At 37.9% G+C, this 20,920-nt stretch overlaps 1 protein-coding gene across 1 annotated transcript in view; it reads left to right on the forward strand.

The window, feature by feature from the left end:
- HACD2 (3-hydroxyacyl-CoA dehydratase 2) overlaps positions 1–20,920 on the forward strand; it is a 114,487-nt gene that overhangs the window by 479 nt on the left and 93,088 nt on the right. The window contains exon 2 of the mRNA XM_004745438.3: positions 2,572–2,689. Within this exon, the coding sequence (XP_004745495.2) occupies positions 2,572–2,689 (118 nt within the window). The remainder of the gene's footprint in view (positions 1–2,571; positions 2,690–20,920) is intronic.

The following is a 20,920-nucleotide window of genomic DNA, read 5'->3' on the forward strand; positions in this document are numbered from 1 at the left end:
GCGCTGGTCCCGAGGGCCTTGGCAGGACGGGTGGGCTGGTCAGGGGTCAGTCTGGGCTGGGGGGAGGGCGGGTTGCGGCGTGCCGGCTATCCTGCAGCGCCGAGGAGAGCCCGGGCGGCAAGTCACGAATACGAGCCGTTTCCCCCAAGGGGAGTAGAGGGAGCTGCGGCTGCAGAGTGACCATTTATTTAGGCGGCTATTTTCAAAATCTAGACTGAGTTTTAATTCGAAAGGTAATGGAAAAGCGTTCAAAGTTTTTGACCAGTGACATGAGCAAAGCTGTGCTTTAGTTGAGCTGAGACTTTTTAGGATGGATTGGGGTAGGGAAGGTGGAAGGCAGAGTTACTGGGGAGGAGGGAGATAGACGCTTTAAACAGGTTTTACCTCCTCTTGATTCTCCATTTTAGCCCATCCCATGTCACAGCAGGTTTTTAGTACTAGTTCTGACGCTATCTGTGTGACCTTGGATAAATCACTTTGCTTTTCTTGTCCTCAGTTTTTCATCCGTAAAACTAAAGAGTTTGGATTAGGTGATCTCCAGGGTTCCTCCAATTATTTGATCCCTTATTTTCGGTGCGGAGATCACAGGATCAATTTGTTATGTTTTTCTTTTTGATATTTTATTTTTAAGTAATCTCTACACCCAGTGTGGGGCTCGAACATACAACCCAGAGATCAGTAGTCGCTTGGTGTACCGACTGAGCCAGCCAGCATTTGTAAAAGCTTTTCACTAACATTTTATTATGAAAATTTTCAAAGATGCAGACAAGTTTAAAGAATTTTCGGGTGAACATCTAGTTTTATTTATTTTAAAAATGGGTACTACATTGGCAGGTGCATAATTCAAAAATATACCCAAGAGCATACAGTGAAACTCCCTCTCACCCTTCCCTTCCACCCAGATCCCCCTCCCAGGAGGTGCTAATTTTGTGATTCCTCCAGATGCTGATGAAAGCAAATCTGTACACACACGCCCTTTTTAACACAGATGCTAATGTCAGATTAGCATTTCAGCACCTTGCATTTTTCACACAGTTATATAGGAAGCATTGTAGACTTGATTGCTTCTTTAGAAATGGCTGGTGTTGAAACCTAGGTTCAGAGAGGTTGTGACTTTCTTGACTTGCTAGTAATAGATCTAGATCTAAAAACTATTTCCCTTGATTCCCAGTCCAGTGGAGAAATAATACAGATGCAAGTTTTCTTTATTGCATAAATGGTCAGAGAGTGATTTTTAAAAGAACCTCTCAGGAGTTAGTATTTGTATTTATATGTAAATTTTTGTAGGCAAGGCCATTAAGGAGAGCATTGGGCTGGAGAGAGATTTTAAGGTACACTGGGGAAGAAGGAAAGAAGCCTTTATTCCTGAGTGATGGAGGATGGAGAGTGGTGTTTTAAGCCAAGAAAAGAAATGAGAAAGTAGTCTTGTTTTTTTTTTTTTTTTTTTTTTTTTGGTAGGTTGCTAGTCCTGGGACAGTACCATTAAGGATTTCATTTCTTTTGCAAATTCTTATTTGATATCTTTGTATGATAGTTTCTGAAAATAACAAAGACCATGTAACCCATTGCCTAGTTAGGATTGTACATTTGTTTAGGTAAATCTGTTACTGCTTTTATGGAGACAAACCTTAATAATAAAGGTCCATTAGTTGCACTATGGTACTTAAAATTACAGGACTGGAGAAATTCATTTTGAGAAGGACAGAACAGAAATGTAACATTCACAGTGATATGCTTAAGTGTTCCCCTGTTTTGTATTTTGTATTTATCTGGCCCTTTTTTTTACTGAATTGATTTTGGGAAATTCAGCTAAGAAAAAAAAATTTTTTTTAAACCAACCTTTTATTTTTACCTTTTTTCTTTTTTTGCTTTTAAAGATTTTATTTATTTACTTGACAGAGAGAGAGAGTGAGAACAGGAACACAAGCAGGGGGAGTGGGAGAAGGAGATGCAGGCTTCCCGCCAAGCAGGGAACCGAATGCGGGGCTCCATCCCGGGACGCTGGCATCATGACCTGAGCCAAAGGCAGACACTTAATGACTGAGCCACCCAGGCGCCCCTTTTATTCTTATCTCATTCGCAATTTTAAAAGAGTAGGGTATGGGTATGTTTCTGTGAGAATCTTGTGAAAACAGTTTAAAACATCTTTCCTCCACCCTATTATTATTACAGAGTCTTTGACTGCACAGGCCATTTAAAATTTTCCTTTAACAGCTTTTTTCTCTTGTCTTAGACTTTCTGGCACTTAATTTAGCTGCTCAAGGACCAATTTAGCTTATTCTCTTCATTTTGGCCTTGTTCTCAACAGGCAAGTTTGCCAAAAAGCTGAGCTCCAGATGGGTGAGGTGCCACTCTGCTTTTGCTGAGCACTCTTGCTTGGGTGCTGGTGGTGCAACATTTCTGTGCATTACATCTTGGCATTTGAGGGCCATAGTCGATAAATCTGGGTTACTGATTCTTGAGGGCACCTTTAACAGTATGTGTTGTCACCAAACTTTCTATTACCCCCAGTCCTATTGACCTACTTTTTAAAAAAAATATCCTGATTGCTATTTTTCCTCTTTCTCATAGGTGGCTGGTTATAGCAGTTGGTCTCGTCAGAGCATACCTGGCTAAGGGTAGCTATCATAGCCTTTATTATTCCATTGAAAAGCCTTTGAAATTCTTCCAAACTGGAGCCTTACTAGAGGTAGGTGCTGAGATTTGTTATTCTCATTGGTGTCTATTGTTAAAAATTTGAAAACTTTCCACATGGCATACTATAAGGTTGATGACTAGATTATCTTTTTGACAGTCTAGACGAGGTAAAATCTCATTTAATCTATATTACCTAGAACATATCTTACATTCAGCTTCTTTTGAAAATCCAATGAAACAAGCATATAATAGGATTTTTTTTTTTAAATTCTAGGGAAATCCTAGGAAAGTGTTAGCAAAGTCACATCCTTTCAGCAGCCAGGTTATAATGGAAACAGGGAAGCTGGTGAGTGTAGGATGTCAGACTTGGTAGGTACAAGAAACAGTAGAGCCTGACTACATGCATCAAAACGTTTTTCTTAAATAAACGTTCATTAGTTTCCCTGTTTTAAGAGTAGCATATCTAGTTCTGTCTCCTGGGGTCAGTATATGTTAGCATTTTTGAGTTGCAAGTGACAGAAATTCAATTCAGAGTATTTTGAACTGGAAAAGGAATTTACTGGCTTTATAGTTGATAAAGATAAAGAGTTAACTTACTGACTCAAAGGAACCAATTCAGGAATGAGACCCAAGGATTTGACGTTGCCAGACTCTTTACATCTCTCATCTCTGTTTATGTCTGTTTCTCTTTGAATGTTGCTCTTAACCTCTCCTGCTGCAGACTGCCTTCTCCACATGATAGGAAAGCGGGAGGAGTTATTTTTCTCCGCATCTGTATCACAGTTCTAGGAAAGGGTTCTTTATGGCCTTACTTAGACCTGTGACGTGAAATTGTTGATTAGCCAGGTCTAGGACATGTGCCCATCCTTCTGGTCAAGGGACTATAGGCTTTGTTCATGGAAAAGGAGGATTGGGGTAGCTTTGGGCACACAGAATCAATAGTTACTATATTCATAATGGTAAAAAATGGTAAGAACAAAACAAAAAACCTTCCGGTTGCAGCAAAAATCTGGTGTTTGGTTTCATTTCCCTTAGCCTCCAGGGCAAGCCCATCACAACATTTGGATGGATATTACCTTTTACCTCCAGCAATTGACATGTAACACTTTAATCTCTCAGCTTCCCGTTTGAAACAGAAAGTTGTAGTTTTCCCTGTTTTTGGTTTTTCTCTCAGAAAGCCGAGGTTTCAAAACTGTCCATTTTACACATTTTAGACAGATGGTAGGGGGAAGTGAGCTTCCAGCTGTGAATCGAGGACCCATACTCTAATTCTGCTGGTTTGATCAGTTCTGTGAATTTGAGCAAGTCATTTATCTCTTGTCTACCCCTTCTTCTCATTTGTGAAATAATTAGGTTAAAGTAGGTTTCCAAAATCTCTTCCTAACAGTTTGAGTCTCAGGGAACTTCAGCAAGTCCTTGTGTGGGCCATTTGTTAAACTTAGAGTTTAAAATTTTTTTTTTTGAAAGGAGCCAATAGTAAGTAAATAGTATTTTGCCTCTCAGAGCTTTGGCCAAGACAATTCTCTTCAGCTACAGAGAAGCTTTGGGGCCAAGGCCATGAGAAACTGCCCCAGTGCTTGACACGGTACACAGTTGTACTCGATTGGAATTCTTCAGTAATTTAAAGGGGTTCTATCTCTGTAAGCCTTTGTAGTATTGGAAGTATAATTTTAAGTTTCAGTATGTCTTAGAGAAGGTAGTGACGTTAATGTGTTTTACAAAATCCACTCAGGAACCAAATCTTAGCACTTTGAAGGATTAGCCCATTTATCCCTATAGAATTTTTAACAGGGATTTAAGAAAACATTTTGGATTTTTGGTTTTATCTCTGTTATCCCCACTGAGAACCAATTAGGTGACAAATCCTGGATTTGATTTTGGGAAAAGAACTTCACAAAATGAAGTGAGGACTCCCAGGAAGAGCGGGGAATTAGGTTTGCAGTTTCAGTTACAGCAGCAGGCTCCTCAACCTGGGGCAAGAGAGCAGACTTAGGAAACTGTGTCTCCTGAGTTGTCAGTGAAGGAATGTTTCTTGCCTCCGAACCCTCTATCGTCTAATAATTACATGTGCACGGTGTCGTTGTATTACAGATTAGTTATCCTTGTGGGAATGATTCATGTTTGACAATATATCCTGTTTGCCGGAGGAGAAAAGGAGAGAATGATTCCAGGGAGGTCATTCATTTATACCTCTGTATGCTCGATATCGTTGTACTTTTTTTAACTGAAAAATAATTAACATACAGTATCAATAGTTTCAGGTGTGAAATATGATTCAGTTCTATACATTACTCAGAGCTCATCGAGATAGGTGTACTCTTAATCTCCTCTATCTGTTCACTTATCTCCTGCCACCACCAGTTTGTTTTTGTATTTAAGAGTCTGTTGGGTTTTTTTTTAAATTTCTCAACATTCTATATCTTTGATTTTTATCTTTTTGCCTTATTTTAAATTATAATTCTAATATAGTTAACATACGGTGTTGTATTAGTTTGAGGTGTACAATATAATAATTCAACAATTTTGTATAGTACTTAGTGCTTATCATGGCAAGTATGCTCTTAATCCCCATCATTTATTTCACCCATCCCCCACCCACCTTCCCTCTGGTAACTGCTGGTTTGTTCTCTAAAGATAAAAGTGTATTTTTTGATTGTCTTTTTTTTTTCTTTGTTTGGTTTCTTAAATCCCACATATGAATGAAATCATGCGGTACTTGTCTTTCTCTGACTTATGTCACTTAGCATAATACTCTCTAGAATCATCCATGTGGTTTCAGATGGCAAGCTCTTTCTTTTTTATGGCTGAGTAATATTGTGTGTGTGTGCATGTGTGTGTGTGTGCGCATGTGCATCACATCATTGTACATGCACACCACTATAAATGAGGTTACTTACTTGTATTTCTGTACGCTGAATTTTTTTTAAATATTTTATTTATTTGAGAGAGAGCATGAGGACATGAGCTGGGGGAAAGGGGCAGGGAGAGAGACAAGCAGACTCCCTGCTGTGTGCAGAGCCCAAGTAGGAGCTTGATTCCAGGACCCTGAGATCATGACCAGAGCCAAAGTCAGACACAACAGACTGAGCCACCCAGCTGCCCCTGAAGATTATTTGTTAGTAGGTTTTGTGGGAGTTTGCTTAAAAAGCAAATAGAGATTACTTGTTGTTTGTGAGAAGCTTCCAATTTTCTAAGGAAAATGTAACACTATGCTTTTCAAAAGATTTAAATATCAGGCAAGAGCAAATGGGATGGAGTAGTACAATAAAGTAGATGATTTCACTTCTGAAGAAATTAATGTTTTGCAAAATGGGTGCGAAGATATATTGAGTCAGTGATATAATAATATAGCATTTTTATGAAAAGACACCAATCCTATTTTTTTTTACATACTCATTGGAGAATGTCTTGAGTGCATTTTATAGATAATTTTGCAAGGTACTCCATAGGTGATGATTTGATTAAGTATGCATTTGAATTGTTGTAATGTGTGCTATGGAGGTTGAGCCCTTACTGCTAAAGACCTTAAAATTTTATTGGGTAGATGATTATACTAGGGCTGTTGGCTGGAGCTTACGGAAACCTCTTTAACCAACTTAAATGGTAAGGGGACTTAGGATAAGTTTATAGGCTATCCCATGGAATCCAAGGATAGGGATGCAGCCTGCCAGTAACTCAGGGATTCCTGCTCCATCTCTTATCTCTGCTATTCTCTCTTTGTCTCTGATTCTTCTTGCACACTGGTTTTCTTGATTTCTTAGTCTACATGGCAAAAAATGATAGTAGCCAAAAACTCCTGAGATTTACTCTTGCAATGAAGAGATCAGCTAGTTGGAAGTGGAATCCTACACCCAATTCCGCTTTCCCAGTGAAAGGCCTAATTTGTCTATCTTGAATCAGGGTCTCATTCCTGGACCTGGTAGACAGGAACAAGATCACATTCACCATATAGAAGTTGGAGGAAAGGGGTAATTTCTAGAAAAAGCAGTGCTAGTTGGAAAGCCCAATAAGTATTTATCAAAGTACTGAAACACAATACAACCAACACCATAATGTACAAAATGATTTCTAAATTGACAAAAAATAAAATATACTGATAATCTTGTAAGCCAAGAGGTGAATGTGTGAATACATATGGTGTGTCTTGAGTTGAATCTTGGGTAATCCTGAGAGCTAATTAACATAGGTAGCAAAAAATAGATTTTTAAAATATTATTCATGGATGAACAAATTTCCATACCATAAAGTTAATGAATTACTGATACATGTTATGACACGGTTGACTCTTGAAAACATTGTGCTATGTGAAAGAAGCCAGATACAAAGCACTACACACCATATGATTCTGTTTATGTTACTGTCCAGAGAGGCAAATCCATAGAGACAGAAAGTAGATTAGTGGTTGCCAGGAACTGTGGGGAGGAGAGAATGGGGAGTGACTGCTAATGGGTACAGGATTTCTTCTTAAGGTAATGATAGTATTCTGGAATTAGTGGTGATGATTGCACAACCTTGCAGACATACTAAAAACCACTGAACTGTACACTTCAAATGGGTGAATTTAGTGGTATCTAAATTACAACTCTTTTTTTTTTTAAGATTTTATTTATTTATTTGACATAGAAAGAGAGATAGCGAGAGAGGGAACACAAGCAGGGGGAGTGGGAGAGGTAGAAGCAGGCTTCCTGCTGAGCAGGGAGCCTGACTGTGGGGCTCAATCCTAGGATGCTGGGACCATGACCTGAGCCGGAGACAGACACTTAACCTAATGAACCACCCAGGTGCTCCTACAACTCAGTTTTTAAAAAAAATTCATCTCCAGCTGTGGATAAGTTTTCTTCATTTTTTAAAATCTGTGATATTTACTGATAAGGAAAAATTATCTTTCTAGCTTTATTAGAGTTGAGTTAAAGATTATAATTTAGTAGGGATGCCTAAGTGGCTCAGCCGGATAAGCGTCTGCCTTCAGCTCAAGTTGTGATCCTAGGGCCCTGAGATCCAGTTCCACATCAGGCTTCTTGCTTGGTGGGGAGTCTGCTTCTCCCTCTGCTGGCTGCTCTCGCTGCATGTGCTCTCTCTCTTTCATTCTCTCTTTTTGTCTCTGACAAATAATTAAAATCTTTAAAAGAAAAAAGGATTAAAATTTAGTAGATTGATGATGTATTATGACATTTAAAAATTATTTCTGAGAGGGCACCTGGGTGGCTCAGTCAGTTGAAGGTCCGACTCTTGATCTTGGCTCAGATCATGATCTCAGGGTCAGGGATTGAGCCCTACATCAGACTCTATGCTCAGTGGGGAGTCTACTTGAGATTCTTTCCTTCCCTCTCCCTCTCATTCTGCCTCTCCTCCAACCCCCACTCGCTTGCTATCTCTCTAAAATAAATAAATCTTCAAAGAAAAAGAAAATTATTTCTGAGAGAATCTGGATTTAGTTAGCATAAAACTGTAATTATAGCAAAGACACTTTAAATACTTATGATTAGAGAAGCCTCAGTGAGTGGCAGTGTGATTCAGTGGTTTAAGGACTGCTCAGCAAAGACATTAATTGTCAAGACCGATACAGATCATCTTCAACATGTGTACATCACTATATATACCACGTAACTGACCAATGTCCAGCTGGGAATGCATATGGGACCATAGGCATTCTCTTTCCTTCCCATCCTCTTCCAGATCTTCGATCGTTTAGAACCCCCTCACCTATGAAAAGAAAGGGGTAAACACCCCAGGCTTCTTTGCAATCTTTTCCTAGAGTTGGTCTAGGAAAGTGGGTCTGCAGTGGCAGAACTGGTTCCGGAGAGGCAGTCAGGGAGAGTAGACAGCTTTTGTTGGATCTTCTTACCCCACTACCACTTTCCAAGCCCTATCACTATAATCTGGTCTGACTCATTTTTCCTCACCTCACAACTTTCTTCACTGTAATGACATATTCAGGAAGCTGATTCTGAGTATTTCTCTAAAATACAACAAAATGTTAAGAACTTGCAGTGTCCTTAAGGAGGGGGCTCCCATCTTGTCTCCCTGCCAGTTTTTCTTTCTGTTTACCTCAAATACTAGATGACTTTTTTGTATAGAGATACTACAAAGGTTAAGTTCATTATTAATACAATAACATGCTTCAGGCACAACTTGGTCAAGTTTACTTTTGTGTACTTGACTGGGGACATGACTACCTTCTGTAATATTTTCCTTCCTTGTGAAAACATGCTAACTTCCCAGTAATAATAGTCTTAAAAAGGAAATTTTGAAACAAAAGCTATATGAACATTTTAGATTACCTTTAGTATAAGACTTGTTTTAAGAAAACAGACCTCTAAAAGAGGCTTTTTAAGAGGTAGCAGAACATAGGGGGATATCCAACACAAACAGAAAGGACAACAAACCTCAGACAAGCCACCTTCAGAAACAGTGTGAAAACCAGAGGTAAAATAGAACTTGATGTAATTAATAAGTGTCACAACATTAGAAAGGAAGAGGGAGCCTGGAGAAACAGAGCCCACCCACACAGCCCTTACTGTTAGATAATTTAAGCAAATAGAAGAAAATTGAGACAGCATTCAAACAGGTAAGACAGCTAATGGCTATAGAAAGGAGTGGGCAGAAATTTTTTTTAATGAAATGAAAATATTGATGGTATCAGTACAAGGCAGGAAGGAAGCCATAGTGCAGATAAATAGGTGATAAAGAAAAAGAAAAGGTAAAAATTCCCAGTTATAGTCCAAAATTAAATAGATTACAGAGCAGCTGTTGGGAGTGTTCAGAGTTCACCATTTGAAATGTAGAAAAGAACATTACAAAATATGTAGTGCCAAATGGTTCAGAGATACTATGGTGTTGGTGGATTAGCTAATGTGTGAATGACTATCTGAACAACAGAAAAATGAATATATGGGAAAGTAATGAAATTCTACAGACTAATAATAATGTAATAGAACTAACATATCTAGAAGATGGATTTTGGCTGTACGGCTTGTCCAAAAGTAAGGGTACCAGCAGTAGAAAAGGTTAGAACATATAACTCATAAACAATCAGAAAAAATACTAGAAAACTTTTCTGAACTGAAGGACCAACTTAGTATGGCTATTGAGAGTATATGGAGTTACACACTGAAGCTGTTTTTCAAGGAAAAAAAAATCCTTTCACTTCTTGGGCACCTATTTGTTAAATTTCTAAACTCAAAGATAAGCAATTTCTTTTCTTTTTCTTTTCTTTTCTTTCTTTTTTTTTTTTTTTTAAGATTTTATTCATTTATTTGACAGAGATCACAAGTAGGCAGAGGCAGGTAGAGAGAGAGCAGGGAAGCAGACTCCCTGCTGAGCAGAGAGCCTGATGCAGGGCTCGATCCCAGGATCCCATAATTATTAAAATATGTTGATGTTTTCATGACCTGAGCTGAAGGCAGAGACTTAACCCAGTGAACCACCCAGGCACCCCAAAGATAAGCAATTTCTGGCAGAAAAGAGATCTTAAAATGTAGTAGTAAGACAGCCTAGGACTTTAGACTTTGAAGAATAAAAAAAATCCACATGAAGTTAGGAGAAAGCGTTAGGTGTCTAGATAATCTTGCAATTTCCTGCAGATGGAGACATTTTGAAATACCTACAAAAAGTAATGAAACCTTGAAAGAACCTTATCAAAGGGAATTTAACTCCTAGGTAAATAAACAAAATTAACCAAGCATTTAGATGAGCATTGTATAGTAGAACATTCTGCAGTGATAGCGTTCTGAATCTGTACAGTTTGAGACAGGAGCTGCTAGTCACAAGTGGCTGTTGAGTCCTTGAAATGGGGCTGGTGGGACTGAGAAACTGAGTTGTTTTGTTTTTTTGTGTGTGAAGTAGAAGCATGGAGCTTCTACTCTCAACCCTGAGATCAAGACCTAGGGTGAGTTCAAGATTCGGATGCTTAACCAACTGAGCCACCCAAATGCCCCAAGGAACTGAGTTCTAAGTTTTATTTATTTTTAGTTTATATTTCAATAGGGACATGTGGGTAGTGGCCACTGCACTGGGCAGCATGGCTTGAGAGCCTGATACGGATTGCAGGGTGTCCATTTGGAATTTCATAAGATAATTAAGATCTTACACAAGTAGAATGAAGTGGGAAAGAGAGTGAGCAAAGGAAGGCACTGTAAATTCAGTCAATCCAGAGTTTAATTTCATAGTTTATAAGGTGAAAATAATGAGAATAATTATTAAAATATGTTGATGTTTTTAGATTAGGAAAAATTCCTAGGAAAAAAGCAAGTTGCAGATACTGGAAGAGTTGTGGAAGGATATATATTAAACTGCTACTGCTACTTATCCCCACGGAGGGGTGTGGTATTTGGGGGAGAATAAAAGAGAAGTTCTCCTCTTTACTCTCTATTTTAGTGAGTGTCTATATATCACTTCTGTGAATCTTGAAATAAAAAGAAGATATAATAAATATAATATGTAATACATGATAGGAAATAAAAATGAGGAAAACAAAATTAAAATTTTTTTTTTAAAGGCAGCTGAGATAGATTACCTTGTGATTTAAAGTGAACTACACACAAAACAAACATACAAAAATAAACTACAGGATTTTACATCTGTTAAAAGAAGAAAAAGGAGCAATAACAGTAAATCTACAAGGTGACTGAGTAGAGCATAAATGCGTCATTTCTAATGTTTATACAAATAGACTCATTAATTTTTCCAAAATAAAAAGTTATAGTGATGGTTAACAGTTTATAAAAGCAAAATTCTGCAACCTGTTTCTATGAAAGACAAGTTTACTGGAGCACAAACTAGTCTGCCATGACCAAGCATACAAGAAAAGCAGGACCGCCCAGTTATAGCTTAAGATAAAGTTGCTATCAGCAGGAGCCAAAGAGAAACTGTCAGAGTTCACAATCTGTCATGCAGGAGGAACATGGCAAACACGTGGGTGGAATTAGTTGATGGGTAAATGATTATCATAAAAAAGCTGGCAGAAATATTACAGAAGTAAAATTAGAATTGTACTTAAGTGTCACAGTATATGTAAAAGAACACTGGAGACAAGAAATCTGGGTACTGAGACTTGGTTTTGCCCCATGGTCTTAAACTCTCTGCAGTGAATACACAGATTAGATTACCTTAAGATTTTCCCAGGGGTGTGTGTGTGTGTTTTAAAAGATTTTATTTAGTTAGAGAGCAAGCTGTGTAAGGGGCAGAGGGAGAGAAAAAGAGAATCCCAAGCAGACTCTGTGCTCAGCAAAGCCAATGCAGGCCTCGATCCTACCATCCCAAGATTTTGACCTGAGACTAAATCTAGAGACACCCAACCAACTGAGCCACCCAGGTGCCCCTGGTTTTTTCCCAACTTTAAGTTCAGTAAGGGTTCAACATTTTACTATCAGATTATGAAAATAAAGCAGGTAATGAATTAATGAATTACAGAGCTGAATATAGCAAGAAAGGTAAAATTAAATGAAAAAGAGAAAATAATGGTAATTAAGGGAATTTCACCTATTTTCTCCTTTAAAAGTGGATGTAAAAGGATTTTTTTTTTTTAAGATTTTATTTTATTTATTTATTTATTTCGGAGAGAGAGAGAGAGAGAGAGAGCACGCACACGCACATGAGAGTGGAGAAGGTTAGAGGGAGAAGCAGAGTCCTCACTGAGCTGGGAGTCTGATATGGGACTTGATCCTGGGACTCTGGGATCATGACCTGAGCTGAAGGCAGTTGCCCAACCAACTGAGCCACCCAGGCACCCATGTAAAAGGATTTTTTTTTTTTTTAAGATTTTATTTATTTATTTGAGAGAGATCACAAGCAGGCAGAGAGGCAGGCAGAGAGAGGAGGAAGCAGGCTCCCTGCTGAGCAGAGAGCCCGATGTGGGGCTGGATCCCAGGACTCCGAGTTCATGACCTGAGCCGAAGGCAGCGGATTAACCCGCTGAGCCACCCAGGCGCCCCTATGTAAAAGGATTTTAAAAATGAGTTTGGACTGGAGTCTTTGAGGGAGTCCAACAAATAACCCCCATTTTCTTGCTTTTGTCTGAACATTGAGAAATAACTCAAAGGAATTGCATCGGAGTCCTAAAAATCAACTGTATAGTGATAAAGGCCTAGCTGGAAGCTGTGTGTTTGTGTGCAAACTAAATGGGTTTGCTAACTGAACTCCAGAATTAGATCACCACCCACCCTGCCCTAGGCAGCAGCGACTAGGGGCATGGAGTAAATAGAGACCTTGGAGTTCTTTGTGAAAACCCCAGGGTAGGGCTGAGTTGAGCTCTCCCCATTTATTCTTCTCAAATTTACTGTTCAGATGACTCATCCTTTCCTGAGATGAAGTGATTAACAGAAAAAAGAATTATTTGGGAGAAAACTCTTTTCATAGAAGCCAGTAGAGTGGGGAAAGGTGTTTCTCTCTAATTGTAAGTGCTATATATTCATTACAGGGAGCAAAAAAATCCATAAGCATAAAGAATAAAATGCAGAGTCAATGTTTTGAGAGAAAATGGAGCCATACATACATACATATGGTATGAGAATTTTTAAAAGTAGCCAGGTACTGGTAAACATAACTCAGGTTAGTTCTGGACTCCCATAACATGAGTGTGGTAGACATGTCTAGAGCTGCCCCGTTCAGGAGAGTTTGTCCTCCCTGGAAGTTCTCCCAGTTCCACAGCCAGACTTGTCTTTCCTGATAGCAAGGGCATTTCTACTCCCTAACTCCCTCTCAGGCCATAGCTGGCTGGACCCATACTGTACTGATCAGATATTTTTCTCCCAAGAATTTGGAATTTTGGGTTGAAAGAGATTGGGGCCCACTGTAACCCAGTTATATTAAATTCATGAGGTACAACTGAGGTCTCCAGAGCTGCTTGGGTTCCAATTCCTTCCTCTTGAGATTGGCTAAACATTTTATGAGAGTGCTTTTATTGCCACAGTAGAGTTGCTGTGTCTAGATGTCTCACTGCACCTGAGAGAGTCCCAACTCAGTAAAAGTTTGTCCTGCATCTACTCTGACTTTTGTGTATCCCCCCCTCAAGCTAACTACCCTATAAATACAAATTGACAGTTTTGTAGTACATATTGATATTAAAATATCTTCATGAGAAATTAAACCAAAATCTTATTAAGTTAAGAGGAAGTTGTTAATGTTGTGTTCTGTTGCTGCCTAATAAATAAATCATAAACTTGGCTTGTTTTTAAAATAACATTAGTTTATTAGCCCAAGGCTGTGGAATTCAGAAACTGGGCTTCTATCGGTTATCCACATAGGGCCTCACAAGACTGAAATTAATGTGTCAGTCAAGCTGGCTCTTACCTGTGGGCTCTAGGGAAGAATCTGCTTCTATACTCATTTAGCTTGTTGACAGAATCCAAGTCTTATACTTGAAGGTGGGAGGTCCCACTTCCTTGCTAGTTGTCAGCTGGAGGTCACTTCCTGTTTTTGCCACCAGCTCTGCTTTTATAGGGCTCACCTTGTTGGATCAGATCTACCCATATAATCTCCATACCTTGAAGTCAGTTGATTTGGGACTTTAATTACTTTTGTAACATCCCTACACTGCCATACCTAGAATAGTGTTTGGATAACCAAGGGACGGGAATCATGGGGAATCATTTTTAGAATCACAGTTGATATGAAGAGGGAGCCCAAGTGAAATAAAGATACCATCTCAAAATAATTGAGTAATTTGTTCACTCTGCACATTATACTCTGTAAGAATTGCAGCATTTCCAACTTGCATATTTAGTTGAAAGGAATTTCAGTGCAATAGTGTTTTTACTGCCAATGCGATGAAACACACTGAAATTATGTAACAGGTGATTTGAAATTGCTGTTTAGACTTCAATTATTAAGTTAGTGGAGGTACATGAAATACAGGGATCTTTTTGGATTTTTTAAAATACAACTTCGAATAATATTTCCTGTTACTGCCTTCTTGGGGATCACCATAGCTCTTCCGTTTTATCCAATAACGGTCACCAGTCTATTACACAACTGCTTTATTGCCTCATGCAGTATGGGTTTGTTTTTATCTACTCTGTCTCTTCCTTGTTGCACCATTCAACAGAATATGGGCAGATGAGCTTTCTGTGATACTTTCTTCCTTCCCTATCTCATGAGTCCAATAAATATCCCCTTTTTCTTGCTTATGTTCTGAACGTAGCATAAAGGATTATTTTGACACCATGGTTAGAAATAAGTAAGACCAGGCTCATTCATGGTGATATTGAACTTGCTTATTATTATTATTATTTTTTACTTTGACTGTTATTTACCTTGGCATATTATTCTGAGTTCAGTTAGGATTACTTTCCTGTGTCCATTACTATCTTAATACTGTTTTTCATTCTAGTGTTGGTCTGTACCTCTGCTCTTTCATTGTCCTATACTACTTCAGAGTGCTTTCTGATACTCTTATTTTTAAATCCAAACTTATTTTTCATAAATTGTCACATATATGACTACTTTATTATGTCTCCAAACATTTGTATAGTGAAATACATATTTTTAAAAAAATAAATTACTATTTCTTCTTCACATATCAGAACATTGTATTGTTAAAAACTTTTTGGGTAGGTAGATTCTATTCTCTATGAATTTCATTTCAGGATAGAAGAGGCATTATAAACTGTATACCATTAAAAGGGGGAGATTGGGTCTACTAGAACAGAGCCCTGTTATTCTGTCATACAAAGAAAAAAATGATAGCCCTCAAACATTATACAACTGACCCTTATACAACACAGAGGTTGGGGCACCAACCTCCCATGCAGTCAAAAATCCATGTATAACTTTTTAGTCCCTAAAAAGTCCTGATAGCCTACTCTTGACTAGAAGCTTTACCAATAACAGGAACAATTGATAAACACATATTTTGTGTGTTACATGTATTCTTTGCTGCATTTTTACAGTAAAGCTAGAGAAAAGGAAATTTTATTAAGAAAATTATAAGGAGGGCGCCTGAGTGGCTCAGTGGGTTAAGCCGCTGCCTTCGGCTCAGGTCATGATCTCAGGGTTCTGGGATCGAGTCCCGCATCGGGCTCTCTGCTCAGCAGGGAGCCTGCTTCCTCCTCTCTCTCTCTGCCTGTCTCTCCATCTACTTGTGATTTCTCTCTGTCAAATAAATAAATAAAATCTTAAAAAAAAAAAAAACCTAAAAAAAAAAAAAAGAAAATTATAAGGAAGAGAAAAATGCAGTTACTGTATAGTACAGTACAATACACTAGTAGAGTGAGGCACCACACATCACCTCATCCTCACCCAAAGTTAGCAAAGCTGTTTCCGAGAGTGACACCTACTCTGTGCTCTTCTCAGGAGTGTAGGAAACCACATTGCAGGCACAGTTTAGGGGAAGTCAAAGAACTGGTGAAGGCAGAGCAACTTTAAACCTTTTTGCTAGGTTACTCGCTTCCCCTGACCCCCTTTGCGTGGTTCTATTACAGTTTCTGTTTGTGGGAAATGCTAGCAAGCTTCAAGAGGCCGCCCCTTGGGTGTTGGTTCTTAGCCCCAGAGAATTTTCAGCACTGCGGACAGCAACCCCTCCCGGCTTTCCTCTCTAAAGGCTAGGTTTCTGCTTGATGCTATCCTGTCCCTAGAGCTCTCCTGGAACTTTTACTACAGGGAGGCAGGTTATCATTCTGTGGTCCTTGAACAACACTGGCCAGTGACTGGTCCTGCCACTTTGTAAAGAATCCCTCCCCAGAGCCTGTTCCTTTGCATCTCTCAGTTGAAGACCTCAATGAACTGAGCATCCCTGAGGTAGGTGGTATGATGAATGCCAGGAACAGGCTTGTTCCTTGTTCCTGTCCCAGACTTTTCCACAGCTTTCCCCCACCTTTCACTTCCAGTCATTTGGCAACCTCTGTCTTACTTGTTAATCACAATATGAAATACATATTTGGGGCAACTGCCTCATGCAGTTGGTTAAGCATCTAGCTCTTGGTTTCAGCTCAGGTTATGATCTCTGGGGTCATGAGATTGAGCCCCATATTGGGCTCCTTGCTCAGCAAGGAGTCTGCTTAAGACCCTCTCTCCCTCTCCTGTGCCCCACCCCCATTGCTGTCTTTTTAAAATAAATAAATTTTTTTAAAAAAAGAAATATGTATCTATTGAAAAAAAATCTGAGTGTAAGTGGACCCATGCAGCTCATACCATTGTTATGTAAGGATCAACCTTACACCTTTTCTGTAATGTCCTATTACTAATCAGCCTCCTGGGTGGGCATCTTACCACATACTTGGATGGATTTTCTGTGTACTATTATCTGTCTTGTCTTAGCATGCTCTTTATTCATGTCTTTTGTTCCTCATTTAAATCTACAGACATCTTTTATTTTCCTCAACTTTACAGCAGGAGGTCCAGATTATCTTGTAATATTCACACAGTTGAGATTCTTAGCAGCATTTTCTTTTGAAAAACATAAGATTTGTAGTATAGTAATTCTTTTCTTAAATCAGTTATCAACAAATCTTTGAAGCTTTATTTTTTTAATCTAAGCCTCTTTCACTTACCCTTCCCCCAAAATTTAGAGAATTAATAATGTTTGAGTACATAGTCTTATCAGGCATATTTTAGATGAACCAAATCTTGTCAAGTGATGGTTTCAGCAGATATCTTGTAACTAATGAACAATGAGATAATGATAAAAAAATCAGTAGAGTGGAAAGAAAGCCTGATTCTGAACATCACTTACTACCTTGGGGAACTCAAGCAGCTTTTCTAAGCCTTGGTTTTCTCATCTGTAAGTAAAGATATCTGCCCCGCCTATTTGCCAGGGTTGTTATTAGGACCAGACAACAGAATGACTTATACAGAAATGTAAATTCTAAAATGTACTACAATAGCCGATAACTCTTGTCATCCAGAAAAGCTTTGGTCATTAAATAATATTGTAGATGGCTTCAGATTACTCTTTTATTATCCTATAAGTTTTAAGTATGTGGCTTTATAATTGGTTATCTGTATACACTACAGAGTGATCACCACAAGTCTAGTTCCCAACTATCACCATACTGTTGTCCCCTCTTCACCCACCCCATAACTCCCTTCTACTTCGGTAACTGCTAGTCTGTTCTCTTTAAATTTGCTTTTGTTTCATTTTGTTCACTTGTTCTATTTTTTAGATTCCAAATATGAGTGAAATCATATGGTATTTGTCTTTATCCATATGACTTATTTTGTTGCGCATAATGTCTGCACAGTCCATCCATGTTGTAGCAGATGGCAAGATCTCACTTCTTTTTTATGGCTGAGTAGTATTCCTTTTTATAAATATACTATTATTCATTCAGCTGTTAATGAACACTGTTAATGGACACTTAGGTTGTTTCCATATCTTGGCTGTTGTAAATAATACTACAGTGAGCATGGGGGTATATCTTTTCAAATTAGTATTTTTGTAGTCTTCAGATAAATATGAAGTGGATTAGCTGGGTCAAATGATAGATTTATTATTAATTTTTTGAGGAGTCTCCATACTATTTTCCATGGTGGCTACACTAATTTACAATGTCACCAGCAGTGTACTAGGGTTCCCTTTTCTCCACATCCTTGCCAACACTTGTTATTTCTTGTCTTTTTTAATAACAGCCATTCTAACATTAAGTGATACCTCATTGTGGTTTTGATTTATAATTCCTTGATGATTAGTGATGTGCTTCTTGGCCATCTGTAGGTCTTTGAGGAAGTGTCTGTTCAGATCCTCTTCCCATTTTTAAATAGGGCTGTTTGGTTTTTTGTTGCTGATTGTAAAAGTTCTTTATATGTTTTGGATATTAAGTCTTTACTCCTTAACCATATGTATAGTTTGCAAATGTCTTCTCCCATTTGGTAGGTTGCCTTTTCATTTTGGTGGTGGTTTCCTTTGCTATACAGAAGTTTTTTAGTTTGATGTAGTCCCATCTGCTCATTTTTGCTTTTTTTCCCCTTGCCTTTGAAGTCAGTTCCATAAAGATGTTGCTAAGACTGATGTCAGGACCTTACTGCCTCTTCCTTCTGGTAATTTTATGTTTCAGGTTACACTCAAGTGTTTAATCCATTTTGAGTTAATTTTTGTATATGGTTTCGTTCTTTTGCATGTGGCTATACAACACCATTTGTTGAAGAGACTGTATTTTATCTATATTATGTTCCTGGCTCCCTTATCATAGATTAATTGTTTATGTAAGTATGGGTTTATATCTAAGCTCTCAATTTTGTTCCGTTGATCTATGTATCTGTTTTTTTGTTTTGTTTTGTTTTGTTTTTACCAATACCATACTATTTTGATTACATAGCTTTGTAGTGTAGTTTGAAATCAAGCAGTGTGATACCTCCAACTCTGTTCTTCTTTCTCAAAATTGTTTTAGCTATTGACGATCTTTTGTTGTTTCATACATATTTTAAAGTTACTTGTTCTAGGTCTATGAAGTATGCCACTAGACTTTTGATAGCTATTACATTGAATTTGTAGATTGCTTTAGGTAATATGGACTTTTTAACAATATTAATTTTTCTAAACCATGATCACAGAATATCTTTTCACTATTTGTGTCTTTTTAAATTTCTTTCATGAATGTCCTTCACAAGTCCTTCACCTTCTTGGTTAGGTTATTCTTTGGTATTTTATTCTTTTTGATGCATTTATAAGTGAGATTATTTTCTTAATTTCTCTTTCTGTTGTTTTATCATTGGTGTATAGAACACTACAGATTTCTCTATATTGATTTTGTATCATGCAACTTTACTGAATCCATTTATTAGTTCTAACAGTTTTTTTGGTGGAATCTTTTTAGGATTTTCTATATATAGTATCATATCATCTGCAAGTAGTGACAGTTTTATTTCTTCCTTACCAATTTGGAGGCCTTTCATTTCTTTCTCTTGCCTAGTTGTTATGGCTAGGATTTTCAATACTATGTTGAATAAAAGTGGCAAGTGTGGTGAGTGTTCTTGTGTTTTTCCTGAATGCTTTTCACTGCTGAATATAATGTTAGCTATAGAATTGTCATTTAGAGCCTTTATTATGTTGAGGTATGTTCCCTCTTGTACCTACTTTGTTGAGAGTTTTTATCATAAATGGATGTTGAATTTTTTTTTTTTTTAAGATTTTATTTATTTATTTGTCAGAGAGAGAGCGCAAGCAGGCAGAGTGGCAGGCAGAGTCAGAGAGGGAAGCAGGCTCCCTGCTGAACAAGGAGCTCGATGTGGGACAGGATCCCAGGACTCTGGGATCATGACCTGAGCTGAAGGCAGCGGCTTAACCGACTGAGCCACCTAGACATCCCTGGATGTCAAATTTTGTTGAATGCTTCTTCTGCATCTACTGAGATGATGATATGATTTTTATCTTTCATTCTATTGATGTAGTATATCACATCGATTTGCAGAACCATCCTTGCATCCCTGAAATAAATCCCACTGGATTGTGGTATATGATCCTTTTAATGTATTGTTGAATTTAGTTTGCTAAACTTGTTGAGGATTTTACATCTATGTTTATTGAGGATATTAGCCTATAATTTCTTTTTTTTGGTGTCCTTGTCTAGTTTGGTATAGATGATGCTGGCCTTATGAAACACTTGGAAGCTTTCCTTTGAAGAGTTTGAAAAGGATAGGTATTAAATCTTTAAATGTTTGGTAGAATTTGCCAGTGAAGCCATCTGGTTCTGGACTTTTCTTTGTTGGGAGGCATTTGATTACTGTTTCAGTGTCCTTACTAGTTAATCAATCTATTCACATTTTTAGTTTTTCATGATTCATTCTTAGAAGATTATATGTTTCTAGGAATTTATTCATTTCTTCTAGGTTGTTAAGCTTGTTGACATGTAATTGTTCATAGTAGTCTGTTATGATCCTTTTATTTCTGTGGTATCAGGTGTAATTTCTCTTTCATTTCTGATATTACATCTTTGAATCCTCTCTTCTGTTTTACTTGGTTGGTTTACTGAAGGGTTTATTAAATTTCTGTTTTCAGAGATCCAGCTCTTACTTTCATTGATCTTTTTTTATCATGCTTTAAGTCTCTATTTCAGGGATGCATGGGTGTCTCAGTAGGTTAAGTAAGTGTCTGACTTTGGCTCAGGTCATGAGATCGAGCCTCCTCTCATCAGGCTCCCTGCTTAGTGGGGAGTCTGCTTGTCCCTCTGCCCCTCTCCCCACTTTCTCTCTCAAATGAATAAGTCCTTTTTTTAAAAAAAAAGGACTTATTTATTTATTTCATTTCTATTTCATTTATTTCTACTCTGATCTCTATTATTTTCTCCTTTCTACTCATTTGGGCTCTTTTCTTTTTTTTTTTTTTTTTGTTCTTTTTCTAGTTCCTTTAGGT

This window comes from Mustela putorius, unplaced genomic scaffold, assembly GCF_011764305.1.
Source record: "Mustela putorius furo isolate JIRA1106 unplaced genomic scaffold, ASM1176430v1.1 tig00003834_pilon_pilon_pilon, whole genome shotgun sequence".
Classification (NCBI taxonomy): domain Eukaryota; kingdom Metazoa; phylum Chordata; class Mammalia; order Carnivora; family Mustelidae; genus Mustela; species Mustela putorius.